General features: G+C 36.2%; 1 protein-coding gene across 13 annotated transcripts in view; it reads left to right on the forward strand.

Annotated features, from left to right (window-relative positions):
* Ccdc88a (coiled coil domain containing 88A) overlaps positions 1–21,276 on the forward strand; it is a 151,451-nt gene that overhangs the window by 118,204 nt on the left and 11,971 nt on the right. For 5 of the 13 annotated variants that reach the window (XR_010057373.1, XR_010057374.1, XR_010057375.1 and 2 more), the window contains exons 19-27: positions 2,472–2,633; positions 4,508–4,785; positions 5,000–5,143; positions 8,049–8,235; positions 12,527–12,672; positions 15,601–15,693; positions 15,816–16,030; positions 19,452–19,535; positions 20,502–20,705. Coding sequence is in view for 6 of the 13 variants with exons in the window: in XM_008770470.4 (XP_008768692.2) it covers positions 2,472–2,633; positions 4,508–4,785; positions 5,000–5,143; positions 8,049–8,235; positions 12,527–12,672; positions 15,601–15,693; positions 15,816–16,030; positions 19,452–19,535; positions 20,502–20,705 (1,513 nt within the window). In the remaining 7 variants the exon portion in view is untranslated. The remainder of the gene's footprint in view (positions 1–2,471; positions 2,634–4,507; positions 4,786–4,999; positions 5,144–8,048; positions 8,236–12,526; positions 12,673–15,600; positions 15,694–15,815; positions 16,031–19,451; positions 19,536–20,501; positions 20,706–21,276) is intronic. The other 8 variants (XR_010057376.1, XR_010057377.1, XM_039092893.2 and 5 more) reach the window with 2 other exon arrangements.

Raw genomic sequence — 21,276 nt, forward strand, 5'->3', positions numbered from 1 at the left:
TAAAAATTTTAGTACAAACAAAATTCTTCAAAAAATAAAGAATATATTTATCTTTGATAACTTTATTTTATACTTCCTTGTCTAGTTTATCATGTAAAAAAGGCGGATCTAGATTTAGGATGCTTTGCTCTTTGCCTTCTTACAAGTCAATCACAAACCTAGCACTTCCACCCAGCTTGCCTGCCTGCAAAACCAGTACCATGTGGATATGCCGACAAGTTCTGGTGCTATACAGCTTAAAGTGTAACCCGCAGGATTATGCTTAGCTTTTGTATGCCTTCCAGGCTGACGTGGGGGAAAGACTTCTTTCCTTGTTTGTTGTTTTGTTTTGTTTTGTTTTCTTGTTTTACCCAGGGAACCCCTTCAGTGGTATTCACATTTAAGCTCTCTCCTTGGAAATCATTATCAATTTTCACAAAATGGGGTCTGATGGGTGGAGTTTGGTACTCAGGTCACCTTTGATGTCCCAGTAAAAAGCACAGGACTTATCTTTAATGGTTCCAAATATGGTCTTGCCTATAACTTTACACCCTCTCGTTGTTGCCAGCCCCTTTTTTGTATCTTTTTGTTGTGCTTGTTTTTCTTTCTCACTGTATACAGAATAAAATGCGTGCGCAGTAACCATGACACACTGTGATTGCTATCTTGTGAGATTTCCTCTACCAAAGTACTTAGTCCATGACTTTCAGTGTTCCAGTGTACGGGTGGGATGTAACCAGGTTGTAACCACAATAAAATGCAAACAGCCCCTATCCTACTTCTCCATAGATATTTTTTCCAGTGTCTTTGGCTTCCCAAAATCCAACCTGATGGGCCCTGGCCTATGCTATCCTAGCACTTTTCAAAGTTCCAAATTCATCCATAATATTCTTGGATTCTAATTCCAAAGGCCTGAGGACTATATAACCAGATTATCACAACAGTCTCAGTTCTTCATAACAATATTCTCTATTAGTTACAAAGGCACTTGTCAGAAGCAACTTGTAAGGGAAAGATAGGTTCACAGTTCAAGGGCAGTCCATTAAGGCAGGGAAGTGATGACAAAGGAGCACTCAGATTGCATCTGCAAGTCAGAAAGCACAGAAATGGTGTTGCCCAGCACCCCTTCTCATCCTTATTCAGTTTTGTACACCAGCCAATCCATGCCATGTGCTACACACATCAGCTAACCCAGTCTAGAATTCCCTCATAGATATGCCCAGTGTTTTATCTTCTACACTGTCGATCCTGTCAACTTGACATTCAGTTTTAACCATTACAGTGTATCTGAATGGCTTGACTATGTACATGGTAAGTTCAAGACCAGTCTGGACTATATGATACCCTGTATCAAAACAGCATCTGTATATGTGTTTGAACAAGGCAGTATTCCATGGTTTTTCACCCTTTCAACATATGAATTTTAAAGAGTACAGAATAATTATCTATCTTAGCTTCTCTGTGTGTTTACTAGTTGCTATTTTTGTTGTTTGAGACAAGTTCTCCGCTTGTAGCTCAGACTGACTTGAAACTTCCTCCTCTTGTGTCTCCCAATTGCTGATATTTGGGCTGTTTTTACAACTTGCTTCCTCGGTTTTGATTTTTTTTTTATGGGGTCAAATCGCAACCTCTGCTTTATACATTGTTGTGTTGTTTGTTTAATATAAAAATAAAGATATCTTTGTCTCCTATTAAAGATACAACAAATTATTGTGATTCATTTGTATCGTTTTTCTAGTCAGTCAATACTATATACAAAGTAGCCTAATTAGAGTTTTTTTTAATGAAGTTTTATTTCTGTTATTTACCTATGCTTTTTAGTACAAACTTAATACTAATTTAGATGAAACTTAATGTATAAGTAGTTAATCTTGAATGTGTAAAAATTATGCCCTTAACTAATGTAGTAATTCACCCATTTAACTATAAGATGAAAATATAGCTGTATATACTGGAAAATTGAAAATGATAAAATTTATAGATAAACTTCAAGTCTTCATAGTTGAAGTAGAGTCTTAGTTTTATACTTTGAAAAACAAAGGCAAAAAACAAACAAAAATGTAATATCCGTTAGATCTCTTATGGACTAAATTATTTGTGTTATTTTGCTTCTCTTTCAAATGTTGTTTTGAAAATACATATTTTTTCTCCCGTATCCAGAATCACCACTCACCTATGTGTACATTGAAAAAGTACACCTTTTTAATTGCTACAACCTCGAAAAGCATTTTACCACTAACCTGTACCTTCAGCACTAGAAGAAAGTATTTTATTTCAGGATGTTCTAAAGCAGACAGAACACAGACACATAGTATTTTAAGGTTATAGCAGTATTGTAGTCTTTTTTATGGATTAAATATTTTCAACTTTTGATTGAGGGGGTAAGATTTTCTTTTTTAAGATTAAGATCATTTTATTAAACACCATTATCTGTTAAAGAAAATATTTAACAATTATTTTTAATAAGTGTGGTATCTCTTTCTTGTTTTAAGAATGCTACGCTGCAAGCAGAGAAGCAGGCGCTGAAAACTCAACTGAAGCAACTTGAGACACAAAATAATAATTTGCAGGCTCAGATTCTTGCACTGCAGAGGCAGACAGTGTCATTACAGGAGCAGAATACCACTCTTCAGACACAGAATGCCAAACTTCAGGTTGTACCAAACACTTTAATTATATACTTTTAATTATATACTGTCATAGTAAGGGAGGCTAGACATGTAAACACTGGTCCTTAGTTCCCCAGAATTTAATAATTGAAATATTTTCATTTTCTCCTATGTCACACTCTTAATGTGAACACATTTTTTAAATATCAAAGCCTATATAAATTGTTAAATTCACTAGAAGTGAAGATGATCTACTTAGCTTTGAATCTTTTTATCTTTTCAACAAGTTGATACCTAATTAGTTGGATACAAACCCCTTGTTTTAGAGTATAACCATGACACAAAATTTTATATGTCATTCTTAAAACATTCTTAGGAGTTTAATTATTGAAATGCATGCACTTGGTCGAACAACTAGAGCAGGCCTGTCCCAAAAGCTGTTGCCTGTACGTGGGATATGTTCCCCCAGCCTGGCTGCCTTGTCTGGCCTCAGTGGCAGAGGAAGCACCTAGCCTTGCAGAGACTTGAAGTGCCAGGGTAGGGGTATACTTGGAGGTGGGGAGTACCCACTCAGAGAAGGGGAAGGAGGATTGGGTGGACAGGATAATGGAAAAGGGTGACCAGGAGGTGGGCAGTGAGTAGGATGTAAAAACTAAAATTTTAAAAAAGAGAAAGAAATGCATACAACATAGAAATGTTGCCTTTAGAGTTTGCTGACATCATTTGATGCCATCCAAAGCATCGTCTTCAACTTAGCAATGCCAGTGCCAGTTCATACAGAACAATCCAGGTGGAAGGAAGAGAAGAAACTGATTCCTCCTTTTAAGGTTTTTATTTTTTTTCCCAAGTGGCAAAGTAAATTCTAATTTAGACTCCAGAGAGATCTTCCAAAAATAGTTTTTCAGGTATAAAATAGTTAAACAGGTAACAATTCTTTGGGAAGCTAAAATCCAATTATATAATTATGAATATATCTACAGTGATTTAATTAGAGCTTATTCAAGTTAGCATTATAACTTTTGGTTAAAAAAGAGCAACACGAGGCTGGAGAGATGGCTCAGCGGTTAAGAGCACCCGACTACTCTTCCAGAGGTCCTGAGTTCAATTCCCAGCAACCACATGGTGGCTCATAACCATCTGTAAAGAGATCTGATGCCCTCTTCTGGTGTATCTGAAAACATCTACAGTGTACTTATATATAATAAATGAATAAATCTTTAAAAAAAAAAAAAAGAGCAACACGTGGATTGGGGATATAACTAGCTCAGTCAATACCAAGAAGAAGGACCTGAGTTCAGTCTGGTCACAAAAGAAACCAGTCGGGGTTGGGGATTTAGCTCAGTGGTAGAGCGCTTGCCTAGGAAGCGCAAGGCCCTGGGTTCGATCCCCAGCTCCGAAAAAACAAGAACCAAAAAAAAAAAAAAAAAAAAGAAAGAAACCAGTCATGGTGGCAGAAGCCTATGACTCCAACCCTGAGGAGCACAGACAGGTGAATCCCTGCAGCTCACTTACTAGCCAGTGTTGCCTCGTTGAAGTTCTAGGCTAGGAAGAGACAAGAGACCCTGGGTTATTTGTTTGTTTGTTTGGTTGGTTGGTTGTTTTTTAAACAAAAAAAATTAGGGGTAGCAAGAAGCCAACCAGCAGTCCAGGATGCTTGCTGCTGGGCTTGGTGACTGGAATTGAGTCCTGGCAGTCAGTACCTTACAAGAATGGAAGTGAGCCTGGCAAGTCGTCCTCTGCTTGCACACTCCTCCACCACAGACATGAACTCTCTCTTGCTCTCACTCTCACGTGCTCACTTAGTAATTTGAATTCCTAGAGATATGCCTGCCTCTTTTTAAATGCTGGGATCAAAGGCATGCACCACCGTCTCTGGCAACCTTTTCCTAAGCCTGTTAATAATAGACACATTCTTACAGGTTGAAAATTCTACCCTTAATTCACAAAGTACTTCGCTTATGAACCAGAATGCACAGCTTCTAATCCAGCAGTCTTCCTTAGAAAATGAAAATGAATCTATAATGAAAGAACGAGAAGATTTGAAGTCTCTTTATGATGCTCTGATAAAAGATCATGAGAAGCTGGAACTTCTTCATGAACGGCAAGCTTCAGAGTATGAGTCTCTGATCTCTAAACATGGCACCCTAAAGTCTGCTCACAAAAATCTTGAGGTGGAACATAAAGACCTTGAAGACCGGTAACTTTTATCTTACTGTGTTAATTTAAAACAAATTGTTTGGATAGAATAATAAATGTTCTATATTAGACCCATCTAAGAGATAATTTATTGAAGGAATTCATTAAATTTACATGTGATGTTTGTTAAGAAATTACTCATTTCTTACTTTTCTAAAACATTTTATTTGTTAGAACTATTATAAACCAAATACCTAACTCCTTCCCCCTCCCAGTTACAATCAGTTATTAAAACAGAAAGGACAATTGGAAGATTTGGAAAAAATGATCAAAGTGGAACAGGAAAAAATGCTGCTTGAAAGCAAAAACCATGAAATGGTAGCCGCAGAGTACAAGAAGCTTTGTGGAGACAATGATAGGTAATGATGCTTATTCATTCATGTATTTTACTTTTCATCCCTTATCTCTAGAGGGAAGAAGAGAGAAGTGTGTCTGTGTGTGAGAGCATCCACACTTTAGACTTAACAGGGAATCACTCTTAGGCTGTTTTGTTTTTTAGAAGCAGACGTTTCATTGACTGGGCCATCTTTCCAGCCCAGTGTACGTGTTTCTATGCATGTTCATGTGTACAGGTGCATGTGTACACAAGTCAACTTCTTTTTTTTTTTTTTTTGGTTCTTTTTTTTTTTTCGGAGCTGGGGACCGAACCCAGGGCCTTGCGCTTCCTAGGCAAGCGCTCTACCACTGAGCTAAATCCCCAACCCACAAGTCAACTTCTTAACTATCACGCCCTTTTCTTTTCTAAAAGGCCCTAAATCACTAGAGCCATCTTCCTGTTGCTACTCTGCAGTTCTGAATTTAGTTTTCTAAAGTTATTTAACTAAATATTCTGTTCTGAAGATGTTGAATTCAGTAAGCACAATCCAATGCTAAATAGACTATGGTTTATAAAGAGGATGCTGCATGGATAGTACAAGCACTTGAAGACTATATTGTGTCAAGTTGTAGAACAGAAAAGAAGGGTTATTTTATTACATACCAAACTTTGGAGAAGATATTTGCTATAAAGGTCTCATCTAGTAGCTGACCATTGCTGAAATTTTAAAAATAGCTGGAATAATTCATGGACTTCATTTGGGCTTCCCAGGCATCAAATTGTACATTTCTATGGAGCCTGCAGAACAACTTGGCCAATGAGTCTGACCATAATAATGTCCCAGGCTGGGAGTAAGCGATCTCAAGTACAGTGTTCTCTCTGTCTCTGGTCAGCATTTATTTGTCAATGTCTATTTTCTATGATAAGAAAAGCTTTAGTAATTAAGCTTACTACAGTCGAAAGCAAGAGCTGTTTACACATATGTGCACACATGTACATATGGTCTTATCTGAAAACCAGTCATTCTAAATTGTCTGTTTAATCACAGATAATTAAATTTTCTCTAATCACAAAGTTTCTTTCTTAGACTATGTTGTCTTTGCCTCTTCTGTTCACTGCATTAATTTGGCACTCTTGTTTTAAAGGACAAATTTTTTAAAAATAGAGAACTTATTTTAACACTTGTTTTTTAGCTGGCTTTTGGGTTGAGTGAATATGTGGAGATATAGGTGTTTGTGTGCGAATGTGTGTGAGCATGGAAGTAAGATGTTGACCTCAAATGTCTTATCCTGATCTTCATCATTTTTTCCATTGCTTGTGTGTGTGTGTGTGTGTGTGTGTGTGTGTGTGTGTGTGTATGCACATGCGCACAGTATGATGTGCATGTTGTATGTGCATGTTTGCATGAGCAAGATGCTTATGTAGGAGTATATGTGGAGGGCCAAGGTTGACTGAAAATCATACTTTAATACTCTTATACCTAAGTTAACGAAGCAAGAGTTCTCAAGTTAAAACCAGGTTATTGATTGGCTCACTTTACTGACAGCCATTTCACTAACTCATTTTAGCATTTGTGATAAGTTAGACGACTCTATGCACTGTCTCTCTCTGATAGCCATTCCTTGTGAAGTAATGAATGAGACATTTTTTTTACTGGCATAGATGTTAACATAGAAGTTACTTGTATGAGTGATGATGCTTTTGTCCCTGGATTTCTTCTACCTATTGGAAGTACATTTGCCAGATAATGTGAGGCATTTTCCAGTTTTTCACTTTTTTTTTTTTTTCTGGAGCTGGGGACTGAACCCAGGGCCTTGCGTTTGCTAGGCAAGCACTCTACCACTGAGCTAAATCCCCAACATTTCATTTTTCTTGATTTAAAAAAAAAAAGATTTGATTGTTTAGAATTGTTGTAAGTTGAGTTGAATTCTTTGAGGAATGAATTGAATAAACTATATTAGATATTATAACAAAGACCACCTAGACAAGAGTTTGCTGTGTTTACTGTGTTTCTTTTGTAGTATAAGATAAACTTGGCAGATTACATTCAGTTTAATGGGCCAGATCTAGCCAACTACCTGTGGCATGACAGCTCCTAAATTTTAAAAAGTTAATATTTTGAATTTAGTGGGGTAGAGGGAAAGGAGTGCATGTGACCTATGATGTCCTATTTTCTCTCTGGTTTAAAAAAAAAATGTCTCAAACTCTGTCCTTGAAGATCAGTTAAGCCTTGTTTTGAAAGTAAAGTGTGAGAAGAAAGAGAAATAGCTATAGTTTGATTTTTACCAAGTAGTAAGTGGGGGTTTCATAAATAATTTACAACAACTGCAAAAGCTGCATATGTATAATTTGTCTGATAGCCATGTTTCTCAAATTTTAGCCAGGTATCGGTATAGTACTTAATACTGGGTTGATTGATTCACTTAATCTGATCTTTATTTATATTTAATTTAGAATCTGAAATTTCCATGTGTCTGTTAGGGTTTCCATTGCTATGAACAGACACCATGACCAAAGCAGCTCTTATAAGGACAGCATTTAATTGAGGCTGGCTTATAGTTTCGAAGGTTCAGTCCATTATCAAGGCAGGAGCATGGCAGCTGGAGAAGGAACTCAGAGTTCTACATGTTCATCAAAAGGAAGCTAGGAGCAGACTGCCTTCCTGCCATCTAGGAAGAGAGTCTCAAAGCCCACTCCCACAGTGACACACCTACTCCCAATAGTGCCATTCCCTGGACCAAGCCTATTCAGACCACCACACCATGAAATCATAATTTAATTGGTTGTTTTTTCTTTTTCCTTTTAATTAAATATAATTTTTGTAGAAAAACTGATTATTAGAGACCAGCAAAATAATTTTATATTCTCTAAATATGTCTGAATGATATTAACAGAATTTTCACATTGTGAAAACTATTGAAATACTTCTTAATGATTTCTAATTGTAGGTTAAATCATACATACAGTCAGCTTTTAAAAGAGACTGAAATTTTACAAACGGACCATAAAAATTTGAAAAGTGTTCTAAATAATTCTAAATTGGAACAAACAAGATTAGAAGCTGAATTTTCAAAGCTAAAGGAGCAGTATCAGCAGCTGGATATCACATCTACCAAGCTCAATAACCAGTGTGAGGTGAGTGCCAACAGACGTAATCATTGTTTCTCCCTTTAGATGAAGACATGCCTAAAAGTAAGGGTTCATAGCACAGCGGCAGCCTGGGTGAGAGAATCACTGGTGTACGTGAAAGAATTGGTAACATACAATTGAAAATCGCTAGTAATTAAGAAAAACTATATTTATTTCATTCTTTGTCATTAGTCATTTAAACTTATATGTCCAGATGTGTTTTGTTTATTTAAAACTGTCTTCGAACTTGCAGCATGAAATTATAAATGAGTAGGAGGGAACATTAGTTTGTAAGCATATACACTGAAATACCCAACAGAGCTCAGAAGGTTCAAGGCATTCATTCTAGCTATGATTTGTAAAAGTCTAAACATATATATATATATATATATGATTCTTCTGGAAAGATAGAGTAAGGAACATGATACCAAATAAGTCCTTAAGAAACAGCAAAACATTTGGGTAAAAATGGAAAAAAAACGTATTTTAGGACTCTAGAACTCAAAGAATTGCATATAGAAAATCAAGGTAGCTTTATTAAAGAGAAATCTTGCCCTTGTGTAGTAGTTGGCTGTGGGAGCATTCTTTACCTTGTAGTTTCTCTGTTTTGCTGTTCTCTTCTCCTTCCTCTTTCACACTGACTTGATTTGGAGCAGAAAGGTCATTCATTACAAGAGGGTGGAGAAAGAAAAGAGAATCAAGTGCAGTTTTTATTTATTATTTTAGGTGTGTGGGAGCTTTGCCTTATATATGTGGTGCCTACAGAGTCCAGAAGACATGAAATTGCCTGGTACTGAAGTTACAGATAGTTGTGAAGGACCAGTTGGGTTTTAGAAATCAAACCTGGACTCTGTTGATCTCTTGAGCCATCTTTCCAGCCCCCATTTTTCTACAAATCTGCCACATAATATTAATTTAGCAAACATGTACAATGTTGATAGTTGCTGCTTGAAGATGTGTGTGTGTACACACACATACATACAGAATAAATAGCCATTCTTCCTGATTTTCTACACCATTTGAAAAGTTTCACATGTTTACTTCTTTTTCCTTTTGATCCAGGGTGGGCAGTGGTTATGAGGGATTGTTTACTGGTAGCTCTGAGAGAACACAGGATACACTGCAAACAAGTAGCATTTCTACTAGGAAGACTGACTTGATTTGGATATACAAAATCCGGGTCTCTGAGAGTCATCAAAAATGAACCTTCAGAGAACCTGAAGTTGAAATACTGGTTTAGATAAATAGACCAATTTCTCAGGACTGGTGAGAAATTGAACTAGGAGTTCTAAGAAATGAGACAGCTGAAGTGAGTTTGGTAAGATAACACATGATCTGGAAGGCTACTCAGCAAAGATTAGAGAGGATGCCGGCCGATTGTCGGAATTTGAATCAAATACTAGTACTTGGTTAGGTGTGAAATATATAAAATTTGGAGAGGGTAGAGATATAAAAGGATAGGATTGAGAAGTAACCTAAGAATGGTAACTAGAGGCAGGGCAAAAGTGTTTATGAAGTACAGTTAATGCTCTGTTTCTTGGTATGGGCACGGGTTACCTAAACACATTACCTGTGATAGTTGACTGAATTATGTATATACTTAATTTTTTTCTCTTTTCTGACTATGTATTTTTTGTCATAACTGGTAGTAACTGGGTTTTTTTTTTGTTGTTGTTGTTGTTCAAAAGTGTGTGGTTAGGCTGAGAAGGTGCTGATATACCATGAAAAATGAAGCCCAAGGGTTCACTTCTGAATCTTTAGTTGGAAGAGACTTGTAGGGCAGTTTCGTTTATGGTCTTCTGCACTCTCTCTTCTTTGTTTTCTGTAACTTCCCATTTTCTAGCAGATCCAAGTACAGAGTGAAAACACACACAGTGCTGGGCCTGGGGCTACCTGAGTCCCTGTCTTAAAAACAAAGCCTTTAAGGAGGCCTGTTTTGTGAACAATTATATGGTCAATTTTTGAGAAGCAACCATGAGTTGCTGAGAAGAAGGTATATTCTTTTGTTTTAGGATGAAATGTTTTATAAATGTCTGTTAAATCCCTTTGGTTCATAACTTCTGTTAGTCTCACTGTGTCTCTGTTTAGTTTCTATTTCCATGATCTGTCCATTGATGAGAGTGGGGTGTTGAAGTCACCAGCTATTATTGTGTGAGATGCAATGTGTGCTTTGAGCTTTAGTAAGGTTTCTTTTATGAATGTGGGGCCCTTGCATTTGAAGCTTAGATGTTTAGAGACTGCCCCACCTGGGGATTCATCCCACATGCAGCCACCAAACACAGTCACAATCGCTGATGCCAAGAAGCGCTTGCTGACAGGAGCCAGATATGGGTGTCTCCTGAGAGACTCTGCCAGAGCCCTACTGATACAGATAAGGGTACTTGCAGCTAACCATTGAACTGAACAAGAGGGACCCCAATGAAAGAGTTAGAGAATGGACTAAAGGAGCTTAAGGGGGTTTACAATACCAGAGGAAGAACAACAATATCAACCAACTAGACCCCACCAGAGCTCCCAGGGACTAAACCACCAACCATTGAGTACACATGGAGGGGACGCATGTCTCCAGCCACATAGGTAACAGAGGATGACATTGTCCAGCATCAATGGGAGGAAAAGCCCTTGGTCCTGTGAAGGCTTGTTTCCCCAGTATAGGGTAATGACAGGATATTGAGGTTGGAGTGGGTGGGTGGGAGTGGAAGCATTCTCATAGAAGAAAGGAGAGAGGGTATGGGAGAGGGGAGGGAAGGGAATAACATTTGAAATATAAGTACATAGAGAAATATAAGTATCCAAGAAAAATAAAAAAAAATTTTAAAAGGGGGAAAAAAAAGCAAAATTTCAGATAGAAAAAAAAATAAATGCACTCTTTTTTTTTGACAAGTTTACCGTATTTTAATTTTATAATTGTAAATGGACAAAACATGATATAATATTGACAGTTGTTGTAACTACATGTTTATGTATATTCATAAGTAGCATTCTTCCTGGTACCATTTGAGAACATTTTAAATATTTACTTTTCCCCTGTAGGTAGGAGGCATAGTAGTTATTATGTAACTACTTGTTTGTTTGTTTGTTTGTAACAAAAACTTGTTTGTTATTGTTCCTTCTAATACAGATCTCTAGGCTTCATTCTAGATCTGTTGAATCCTGATCTGGAGGCTCATAAATCTACCCTAAAAGAAAAGATAGCTTTTAACAATAATTCCTTTGAGTTTTGTACACTTTGGCATATCAAATCAAATTGGTATGTTTCCAATTTTTGCTGACTTTTAACAAAAAGCTGAAAGTAACTGTTAGTACCTGTCTTGGTTAGTTTTGTTGCTGTAAAAAGACAGTATGACAGCAGCATTTAATGGGAGTGGCATGGTGCTGGAGAGGTAGCTGAGAGTTCTACATTTGGATGTACAGGCAGCAGGAAGTGGTATCAACATTGGCTGAGCAGCTTCTGAGACCTACCTCTGTGACCTACTTCCTTGAACAATGTCAGACTTCCTAATAATGCTACTCCCTATGGGCCTATTGGGGCCATTTTTATTTAAATCACCACAGTACCAATCATTGATTAAATTATTTTACTGTCTTTGATCAAGCCAATCCAAACTATTCACAGACTTTTAAGCTTACTTGAAAACATTGCTTGGAAGGAGGATGGTTCTAGTGTTAGAACTAGGTTCTTTACCTAAGTTAATTAATCCTTGGAGCAATATTGGTAGGATCAGGGCTCTCCGCATTGTATTGACTTGAGCTTTAACTAACCTGTTAAGCATTTATTTCTTAGCCATTTATATAGAAGATAAGATTTGAATGTAGCTTTTGAACAGATTTGAAGATAGAAAACACTGATTTGGAACTGTATATATTTGACCCAATATTCGTAAGAATTAAGATACATGTTTATAGGGCTGGAGAGATGGCTCAATGCTTAAGAGCACTGACTGCTCTTCCAGAGGTCCTGGGTTCAATTCCCAGCAACCACACGGTGGCTCACAGGCATCTGTAATGGGATCTGGCGCCCTCTTCTGATGTATCTGAAGACAGCAACAGCGTACTCATACATGAAATAAATTCTTTTAAAAAAGAACAAAAAACCTTTATAAAAAAAGATACATGTTTATAACAAGTAATTTAGCATAGTGTCATTATCGCTAAAATACTCATTTAGTGTTCTGACCAAGGAAGTCTTCCTTAAATACAGTATGTTGTATATAAGTATAAATCATGTTTTAGATGTCTTACTTGATTTGTGTAAAATGGAAATCTTTCTTCAGAAATAAATTTTTTATCTAAACAGTTGCTCAGCCAACTTAAAGGAAATTTAGAGGAAGAAAATCGACATCTACTCGATCAGATACAGACACTGATGCTACAAAACAGAACACTGCTGGAACAAAATATGGAAAGCAAGGATCTCTTTCATGTTGAACAAAGACAATACATGTAGGTACCAAATAATTTTGTATTCTAAAGTAATATGCATTAATATTACTGCTATACCTAGTGGCAGAAAAAAATCTATGCTTGTTTTTCTTGGTGTTTTTACATTTCAGTATGTATTTTCTTATTTAAAATTATCTTGCTGCATGAGTGCACAAGACAAATTTCTGGTGCTATAGTGGACTGTGTACAACTAGTATTTCCATTTGTGAGGGAGAACACACTGAGTCTTATAGTAATAAGCCAGGTAGTGAATTTGGAGCTCTAAACAATCAGACAGAATCTGTTATTCTCAAACTATTGAGAAACAGCAATTTTTTTCTTATATAAGTAGTAGATCTCAGGGTGATCAGGGAACAGTCTTTTGGACCTAAACATTCTCAAGATTCTATTACCAGTCATAAAACATACTTTCACAACACCATGTGAGACCCTCAGGAACATGCTGATTCGTGAGGGAATCAGGTCCCTTTTGCCCATTTGTAAATTTGCTCCTTTGCATCACCAGTTATAGTATATATCCTATTCTATTCTCTGAAGATTTCCTCTCACTTCATGGTTTTGTTTGGTTGATTCTGTTCTGTTTTGGGTTTTACTGTGCTGCTGCTGCTGTTGTTGTTGTTGTTGTTGTTGTTGTTGTTGTTGTTGTTGTTGTTGTTGTTGTTGTTTGGTTTGAAACAGGATCTCACTGTGTAACCCTAGCTGGCCTTAAACTCACAGAGATCTACTGCCTCTATATCCTGAGTGGCGGAGTTGACTAGAATGTCATGCTTGGCCCATAATATCACTTCGTAATAGAAATTAAAGCATCTTATTTCCTCCTAAGGAAAATATTAACCCGATGCTCCCTTCCTGCTCCTGTTTGCCTGTATCCAGACTTTAGACTTCTCATCTTCTGTTTCATCCTATTTAAATGTTTAATTTTCACATTTTTTATGTTTGTGTTTTGTGTCTATGGACATGCACTCACTATCGCTTGTATTTTTATGTTTGTGTCTAGTGTCTATGGACATGCACTCACTATCGCTTGTATTTGGAACTCAGAAGACAACGTGGGCGCGTTGTTTTTCTCCTTCCACCATGTGGGTTCCAGGAATCAAACTTGAGGTTAATTGACAGAGTTAAGGCTAGGCAGAAAGAACCTTTGCTTTTACCTACTGACCCATTTCATCAACCCTATAATATAGCCCTTTTTTTCTTCTCCCCGCTATCCCCCACTACTTGTTTTTAAGACAAGGGTATTGTATAACCTTCGCTGACCTGAAACTCATTATGTACATCAGCCTGGCTTCCAATTTCTGAGTAATCCTCTTATCTCTACTTCCTGAGTGCTATGATTATAGGCAAGAATTGTCACACCTAGTTTAATATAGCCTTTGTCTTCAAGAAGATTTATTATTGGATGTTTAAGATAGAAATAATTTCCCTTTTATAGGTGCCTGCTATATTTCCATAGTACTTCATTTGGTTGTTATTATTTGGTTATGTAATAGTCACTTGTGTGTGTATGTCCTCTTACCTACTATTATATTACAAGCAAAGCAACCTAACTATTCATTGTTATAAAAACTCCATGCCTTCCTCATTATAAGTGGTCATAATTAGTTGTTGTGTAAATAGTATTTTTGGCATTGAATGCTTTTTTAAAAGCCTTGTTCTGTAATCTATGATGTTTCTGTATGTAATAAATACTACTAAGATTATGAAATAAATATAGAAAGTGCATAATAGAATGTATTCATCCATTGAGGGAAGGATGTCAGAACTAAATCTTTATGTAAGTTAAGTGTCTTAATTAGGGTTTTATTGCTATAAAGAGATACCATGACCACAGCAACTCTTTTTTTTTTTCTTTATTAACTTGAGTATTTCTTATTTACATTTCGATTGTTATTCCCTTTCCCGGTTTGGGGCTAACATTCCCCTAGCCCCTCCTACTCCCCTTCTATATGGGTGTTCCCCTCCCCATCCTCCCCCCATTACCGCCCTCCCCCCAACAGTCTAGTTCACTGGGGGTTCAGTCTTAGCAGGACCAGGGGCTTCCCCTTCCACTGGTGTTCTTACTAGAATATTCATTGCTACCTATGAGGTCAGAGTCCAGGGTCAGTTTATGGTCTTGACCACAGCAACTCTTATAAAAGAAAACATTTAATTAGGGCTGGCTTACAATTTCAGAGGTTTAGTCCATTATCATCATGGCAGGGATCATGGTGGCTTACAGGTAGACATGGTGCCAAAGAAGCTGAGAGCTCCACATCTTGATATGCAAGCAGCAGAAGAAGACTTTGAACCACACTGGGCGCAGCTTTAGCATGTGAAAAAGCCTGCCCCCACAGTAACACACTTCCTCTAACAAGGCCACACCTACTCCAGCAAAACCACACCTGCTAATTGAGCCACTCTCTGTGGGCTAATCATTCAAATACATGAGTTTATGAGGGCCATTGCTGTTCAAACATTAAGCTTGAGTAATTCAACCTAAAGGGAAAGAAATCTATCTGCATGTAGATGTGGTTTCAAGATTATTTACTGTATCTGTAATTGTTAGAAAAATAAATATGCAAGTTTTTGTTTATGTTTAATAAAGTATAATTCATTATAAAAATGTTTGAGATACTAAAAGTTAGAGAAATAGTGTTTGTATAATATCTATTTAATAAAAAATGTTGAAAAGAATAACATGATGAAATTATACTGTAGAAGATTTCAAATAAATCCTATTGAAGAATTGAAACTTATAAGTTCTGCTTCATTTATTTTAAGTACATTTAAAGGAGAAATATGGAAGAAGCTCATTGTTACTTCTTAATTAGGTCTCATTTATCAATAATGGTTTCTGTGTTTATGTTCTGGGAAGAAGTAAGGTAATAGTCATAAAGTCATTGGATAAAATATTATGCATATTCTAAAATGTAATTTCCATTTTTATAGTGATAAATTAAATGAATTGAGACGACAGAAAGAGAAATTAGAAGAAAAAATTATGGATCAATACAAATTTTATGACCCATCTCCTCCTAGAAGGTACCACTAACCGAATTTTAAGGATGTTTTAAAGAAAACATTATTTGTAGTATCATTAAGGCTTATAATTTTATGAGGATTATTGTGGAACTTTAGACTAAGAATTCTTTTAATTCTATTAGGAGAGGCAACTGGATTACTCTAAAAATGAGAAAGTTGATAAAGTCCAAGAAAGATATTAACCGGGAACGTCAGAAATCTCTAACACTAACACCCACCCGCTCAGACTCCAGTGAAGGATTTCTTCAGCTGCCCCATCAAGACAGTCAAGACAGCTCTTCAGTAGGGTCAAACTCTTTAGAAGATGGCCAAACCCTGGGGACAAAGAAGAGCAGCAGTGAGTGCTTAAGTGCCTTAAACAGATTATTGATTTAGAGTTCTCTTTTAAAAGATAATTTCCAACAGTCTTTTAGTTTGAAAGATATTTTAACTTTATGTTTATAAAAGTTATTGCAGACTACAATAGTGTACATGCAGATATACAGATAACCATCATTGTGCTAGTAAGGTAAAATATTATAAAAAGAACATTCAAAGAAGAGCTTGGCTACATCTCCTAAAATGTGCTGTTAAAATAAGCAAGTCTTTCCTGTTTATACTCACAGAGTAATTAATTATAAAGATAAGAAATAAGAATAAGGGCTAGAGAGATGGCTCAGCAGTCAAGAGCACTGAACCTCTTCCAGAGGTTCAATTCCCAGCAACTTCATGGTGACTTAACAACCATCTAGTGAGATCTGATGACCTCTTCTGGTGTGTCTGAAGTAGCTACAATGTACTCATATAAATAAAATTAATTAGTTAAAAAATATTTTATTGTGTTAATACTATAACTTAAAATAGGTATTTTACAGTGAGCTTTTTGCTCATATTCTTTTATAATATTAAATTGGAGCAAAGTTATATTAGGGAAATAAAGAAAAAAATAATTTGAAGAGGTCTTACAGAATTATTTAAAGATAACTGAAGTCTCAAAAAGTTATTGAGGGATACTTGCTATTAGACTCGGAGGTCCCAGAAAATGTGCCTGATACAATTTATAGACTTTTTAGTTCACTTACTAGTATGTGTTTTAGCAAAATAAATCAAAGTAAGAGGCTCAAAAAGTACATATTTTAAGAAATAGAGAAAACAATTCTTTATTAAGCTTTTGAAGATGTCTACAAAGTTGGTTTTGTATTCTCATAAAATATTTGAAAAACTGTATACTCTGATCACACCATTGTCAGTGTCACTAAGTTCTGAACACATACAGGTAGCCAGGTGTGGTGATGCACACCTGTAATGTCAGTGCTGGGGAGAGGTCAAGGCCAGCTGGTTACATAAAACCCTCTTTTTAACAAACAAGCAAACTTTACTATTCTTTTGAAATAAAAAGTAAGCAAAGGCAACCTGTGCTTCCCCCGCGGGTTGCCTGTCTATGTAGCTCTCAAACTATAACAATGTTACAGCCTTGAGTAAAGTGTATCTGAAAGGAGTTAGTATTTGCACCTGGCGCATATACTTCACAGAACAGTTTTAGCAGCCTAGATAGTCAATGATTACAAAAGTACAGATGCACATATAATCTCTAGAAACACTATCATTCTTTAGTTTCACATAGGATGATTAATTATTATATAGGATCTTTTTCCATCTAGCTTTGTGTCCACCTAATTAATAAATACTAGTATGGAAAGATCATCAAGTTTTCCTTTACAGGTAGCTAATAAATCATTTTTATCTTCTACTTTAAACACTGTCATCCTATTAAAAATGTAATGTGCATCCTTAATTATTTTAAGTTACAGGAATATAATTTAGACACAAACACACACACAGCCTTTTTATATGTCATTCTGTCTGTCTAAGGTGTAAGTCATTCTTTCTTATTCCATCCTGGAACATTCAGGATGAAAATCAGAAGGAAACAATATTCTCCTCTCCTACAGTTGTTCAACTTTTGATTTTGTTTTAAATAAACACAAACTCAACAAGACTAATGTTGCCTAAATCTAAGTATGCTTCAGGAAAAGAACATTGTATGTCTCCAAACATAATTGCCATGAGAAGGCCACATTCCTGACAGTTTTACAGTTCTTTTTTATCCTGCCCATTTTGGAGGAATGTCTGTCTGTCATGTCAGTAAAGCAGTCTTTGAAAACAGCTGAAAACAGAAAAAGGAAAAAAAAGAAAAGCATCTACACATGACATGTGCATGCAGCAACCATTCAGCTTTGTTTTAGCCAAGTGTCCATTTTCACGCTGTTTCAATCATTCCTGTTTTGTCATTGAGAATAGCTGTGTTTACCAAGCATGAAAAGATATGTCAAATTAAAAGGTTTAAATGAGTCTTGACTCTTCCTCACAGAGTCAACAAGTGAAAAGCTATTTTAACTTGCACATCTTTCAATAGATGCCAATTTATCAGAGAAAAGCTTTATTTGATCATTTACATGCTAATGACAACCTTCTGAGAAAGAACAGTTATTAAGGTTGTGTATAATATGTTTTCATGTTGTTTGCCTAAATGTATACATTTTTATGTTAAGTCATCCTAAGGTATAGCTTAGTTTTTATTCTAATGATTCCTCTACTTGAGCATTAATTTTTTAAATCACAAAAAATTTTTGGGAGTGCTTCATTTTTTTTACATAAACCCACCCTATGGGCCCTTCAAAATATGTGCCCTTTTAAATTTGTTGTTTTAGTATGTTATTTTACATACATAAGTGTTTTGCTTGCCCTTATGTATAGTATCACATGCATGCTTGGTGCCTGACACCCTGGAACTAGAGCTACAGTTGTGAGCTGCCTTGTGGGTGCTTGGAGTTAAACCTGGGTCCTCTGGAAGAGCTGCCAGTGATCAGTGTTCAGAACTGCTGAGCCATCTCTCCAGGCCCCAAATACCTTTAAATGCTGTATTTCCCTTCCATTTTGCTTGTTTGGGAGTTCATTTTTGTTAGCTTTCTCAGAACCTGGTGCTAACACTTATTGCTGATACCAAACTATTCTTTTTTCCTCCTTCTCACAACATACGTTTTGGAAAATGAGCCTGATATACCTGCTGGTTAACCTTTAGGAAGACTTTTGAAAGAATGTGTATTCCACAGTGCTGCTCAACAGTGCACTAGATTCTAGTTCAAATCAGTATTTCCTGAATTGAGTATTAGGAGACTAAAAAAAAAATTAAGGTTTTCTTTTTAATTTATTTGCTTTAAATATCTGACCACCACCATAATTTTTGGTTGATATATGTGTATTAACTATATGTAAGTATACATATAGATATACACATATATATTATTAAAATTCTCCAGTGGGATATGGATTTTCCTAACTTTTTTTAAAAGAAAGCCTTTAACTTAAAATGTTTAAAAAAAAAAATAGATGCCTGTGAACCTTGTAGGATTCATCCTTTATAGTATAAGCTGCCCATAGCCTAATTTTAAAAGTTTACTTTTACAGTTTAACTAGGGAATTTGGTTTCTCCCTGAGTAATTCTAATCAGTTCCTGTTTTTATAGGACTGACAGTGCTCTCAGAATACATGTTCCTCATCATTGTCTTCAGTGCTTTCCAAGTATTTACAGACCCAGGGTGCATGCTTCCTGTTTCACTGCCCTCAGCAGCATGAGGGCATTAGCTGTAATGTAGCATACATAGCTGAGACCAACATTCATTCCTGTCCTTAATTTCAACATTTAACTCCCATCTGTTCTTCTCCCTTTTTTCTTTCATTTCCCTGTTTCTGTTTTTCCTCATGCTCTGACATTAAAGTGGTTGCACTGAAAAGACTGCCCTTTTTGAGGAACAGACCGAAGGATAAAGACAAAATGAAGGCCTGCTACCGTCGTTCCATGTGTAAGACTTTATGACAGCTCAGCCTCTTTCCAATGACTACACTGGCTTCCACCACTAATTTCTCACTAACTGTCTCTGGACTGTACTAATTTCCTAGTTTGCAAAGTGCAGTCTTCCTTTAATATGAGGAGCTGAAAGAATATTTTTTTCAAAGAAGGCATTGAATTTGCATTATATGTATACTGCTCATACATATATATGCATATGTTTAGTAATACAAGCAATATACCTGTAAAGGTCCAGTGCTTTCAAAACTGGCAAAAACAAACTTAATTTTATATGCCAGACAGATTTTTTTCCCCAAAGAAGTTTACTTAAGGAAAAATATAACAAACCCTTTAGCATTAGGAACTTATTTCCTTAATGAACCTAATTAAATAAATAAATGAATAAAGTGGCCTATAATACTTGAAAATGTTTGTCATTCTTTATGTAATAATCTTGGCTTTCTCTTTCGAAGTGATACGGGTAATGACACAATGTTACTTTGAGTATCTCTTTCAGGTTCTTTTTTATTGGTAAATTTACTTGATTTTTAAAGATGAAGATTTTATTCAGTAACCTGCTCTGACCAAGGACTCTTTCATTTTCAGTAATGAAACTGTGTAAAATTGCTCTCCATCTTATTTCATTCCATTTTTGTCACCACAAAGCTGCATTATGAAGGCTTCTAATCATTTTCACAACATAGCAAAAAGCATGGCAATTGTACATAGTAAAATTCCTTTCTGTCTTTGAAGGCAGTTGGGGGCATGGGGATTGGAAGAGAATTGAAATTTGTCAGTCAGCCTTTGACCTCATTTCACTCAGCTGAAAGCATGTCATTACTCAAATGGCTTTATTAGTTACAGTCGTGGGCCCATTTGCATTAGTTCATAGATAAAAGCAGATCCCTTATAATACAAAGTAGAAAGAAGAGCCAGTCCATTAACCATGCTGATTCATTTGCTTTCATTTGCATCCCAGCCATGAATGACCTGGTGCAGTCCATGGTCCTAGCAGGAGGACAGTGGACAGGTAGTACTGAAAATTTGGAGGTCCCTGATGATATTTCCACGGGTAAAAGGAGAAAAGAATTGGGAGCTATGGCCTTCTCTACTACAGCCATCAACTTTTCAACTGTCAACTCTTCTGCAGCCTTCCGATCCAAGCAATTGGTTAATAATAAAGGTATAGGCCATCTGCTGTTTGCACTGTGGTGTGTAACTATTGGCGATGGGAGTTTTAATCTGACTTCCTGTGTGCTTTTTCCCCCAAACAACCTGAAATAATTATCAAGCCATGATATAAATTTGACTTTAGAAAAATGTCAACTTATTTCAAACCTTTAAGATACTATGTAAATAATCAAAATCTTTTCTAGATCTCCTCGTGTAATAAATAACTTATGAAGTTACATGAAATAAAGAAGAATATCAGATAAAGAGTGGAAAAGCGGCCAGGTGGCTATGGCGCACACCTTTAATCCCAGTGTGTAGGAGGCAGAGGCAGGCAGATCTTTGTGAGTTTGAGGCCAGCCTGGTCTACAAAGTGTGTTCTAGGACAGCCAAGGCCACACAGAAAAACACTGTGTCAGGGAAAAAAAGTGGAAAAGAGGAGGGGGTGGCATGTTTCTTTCTTAAAACCCCAAAGCACATAGACAATCCTGGTTTTTGCTTTGCTTTACAGTGTCATGGGGTAGATTATTTTATTGCTTCTAGTGTTTTCTGAAACAAATCAATTCTCATCAGAACTAATTTTG

This window comes from Rattus norvegicus, chromosome 14 (assembly GCF_036323735.1).
Source record: "Rattus norvegicus strain BN/NHsdMcwi chromosome 14, GRCr8, whole genome shotgun sequence".
NCBI classification, from domain to species: Eukaryota; Metazoa; Chordata; class Mammalia; order Rodentia; family Muridae; genus Rattus; species Rattus norvegicus.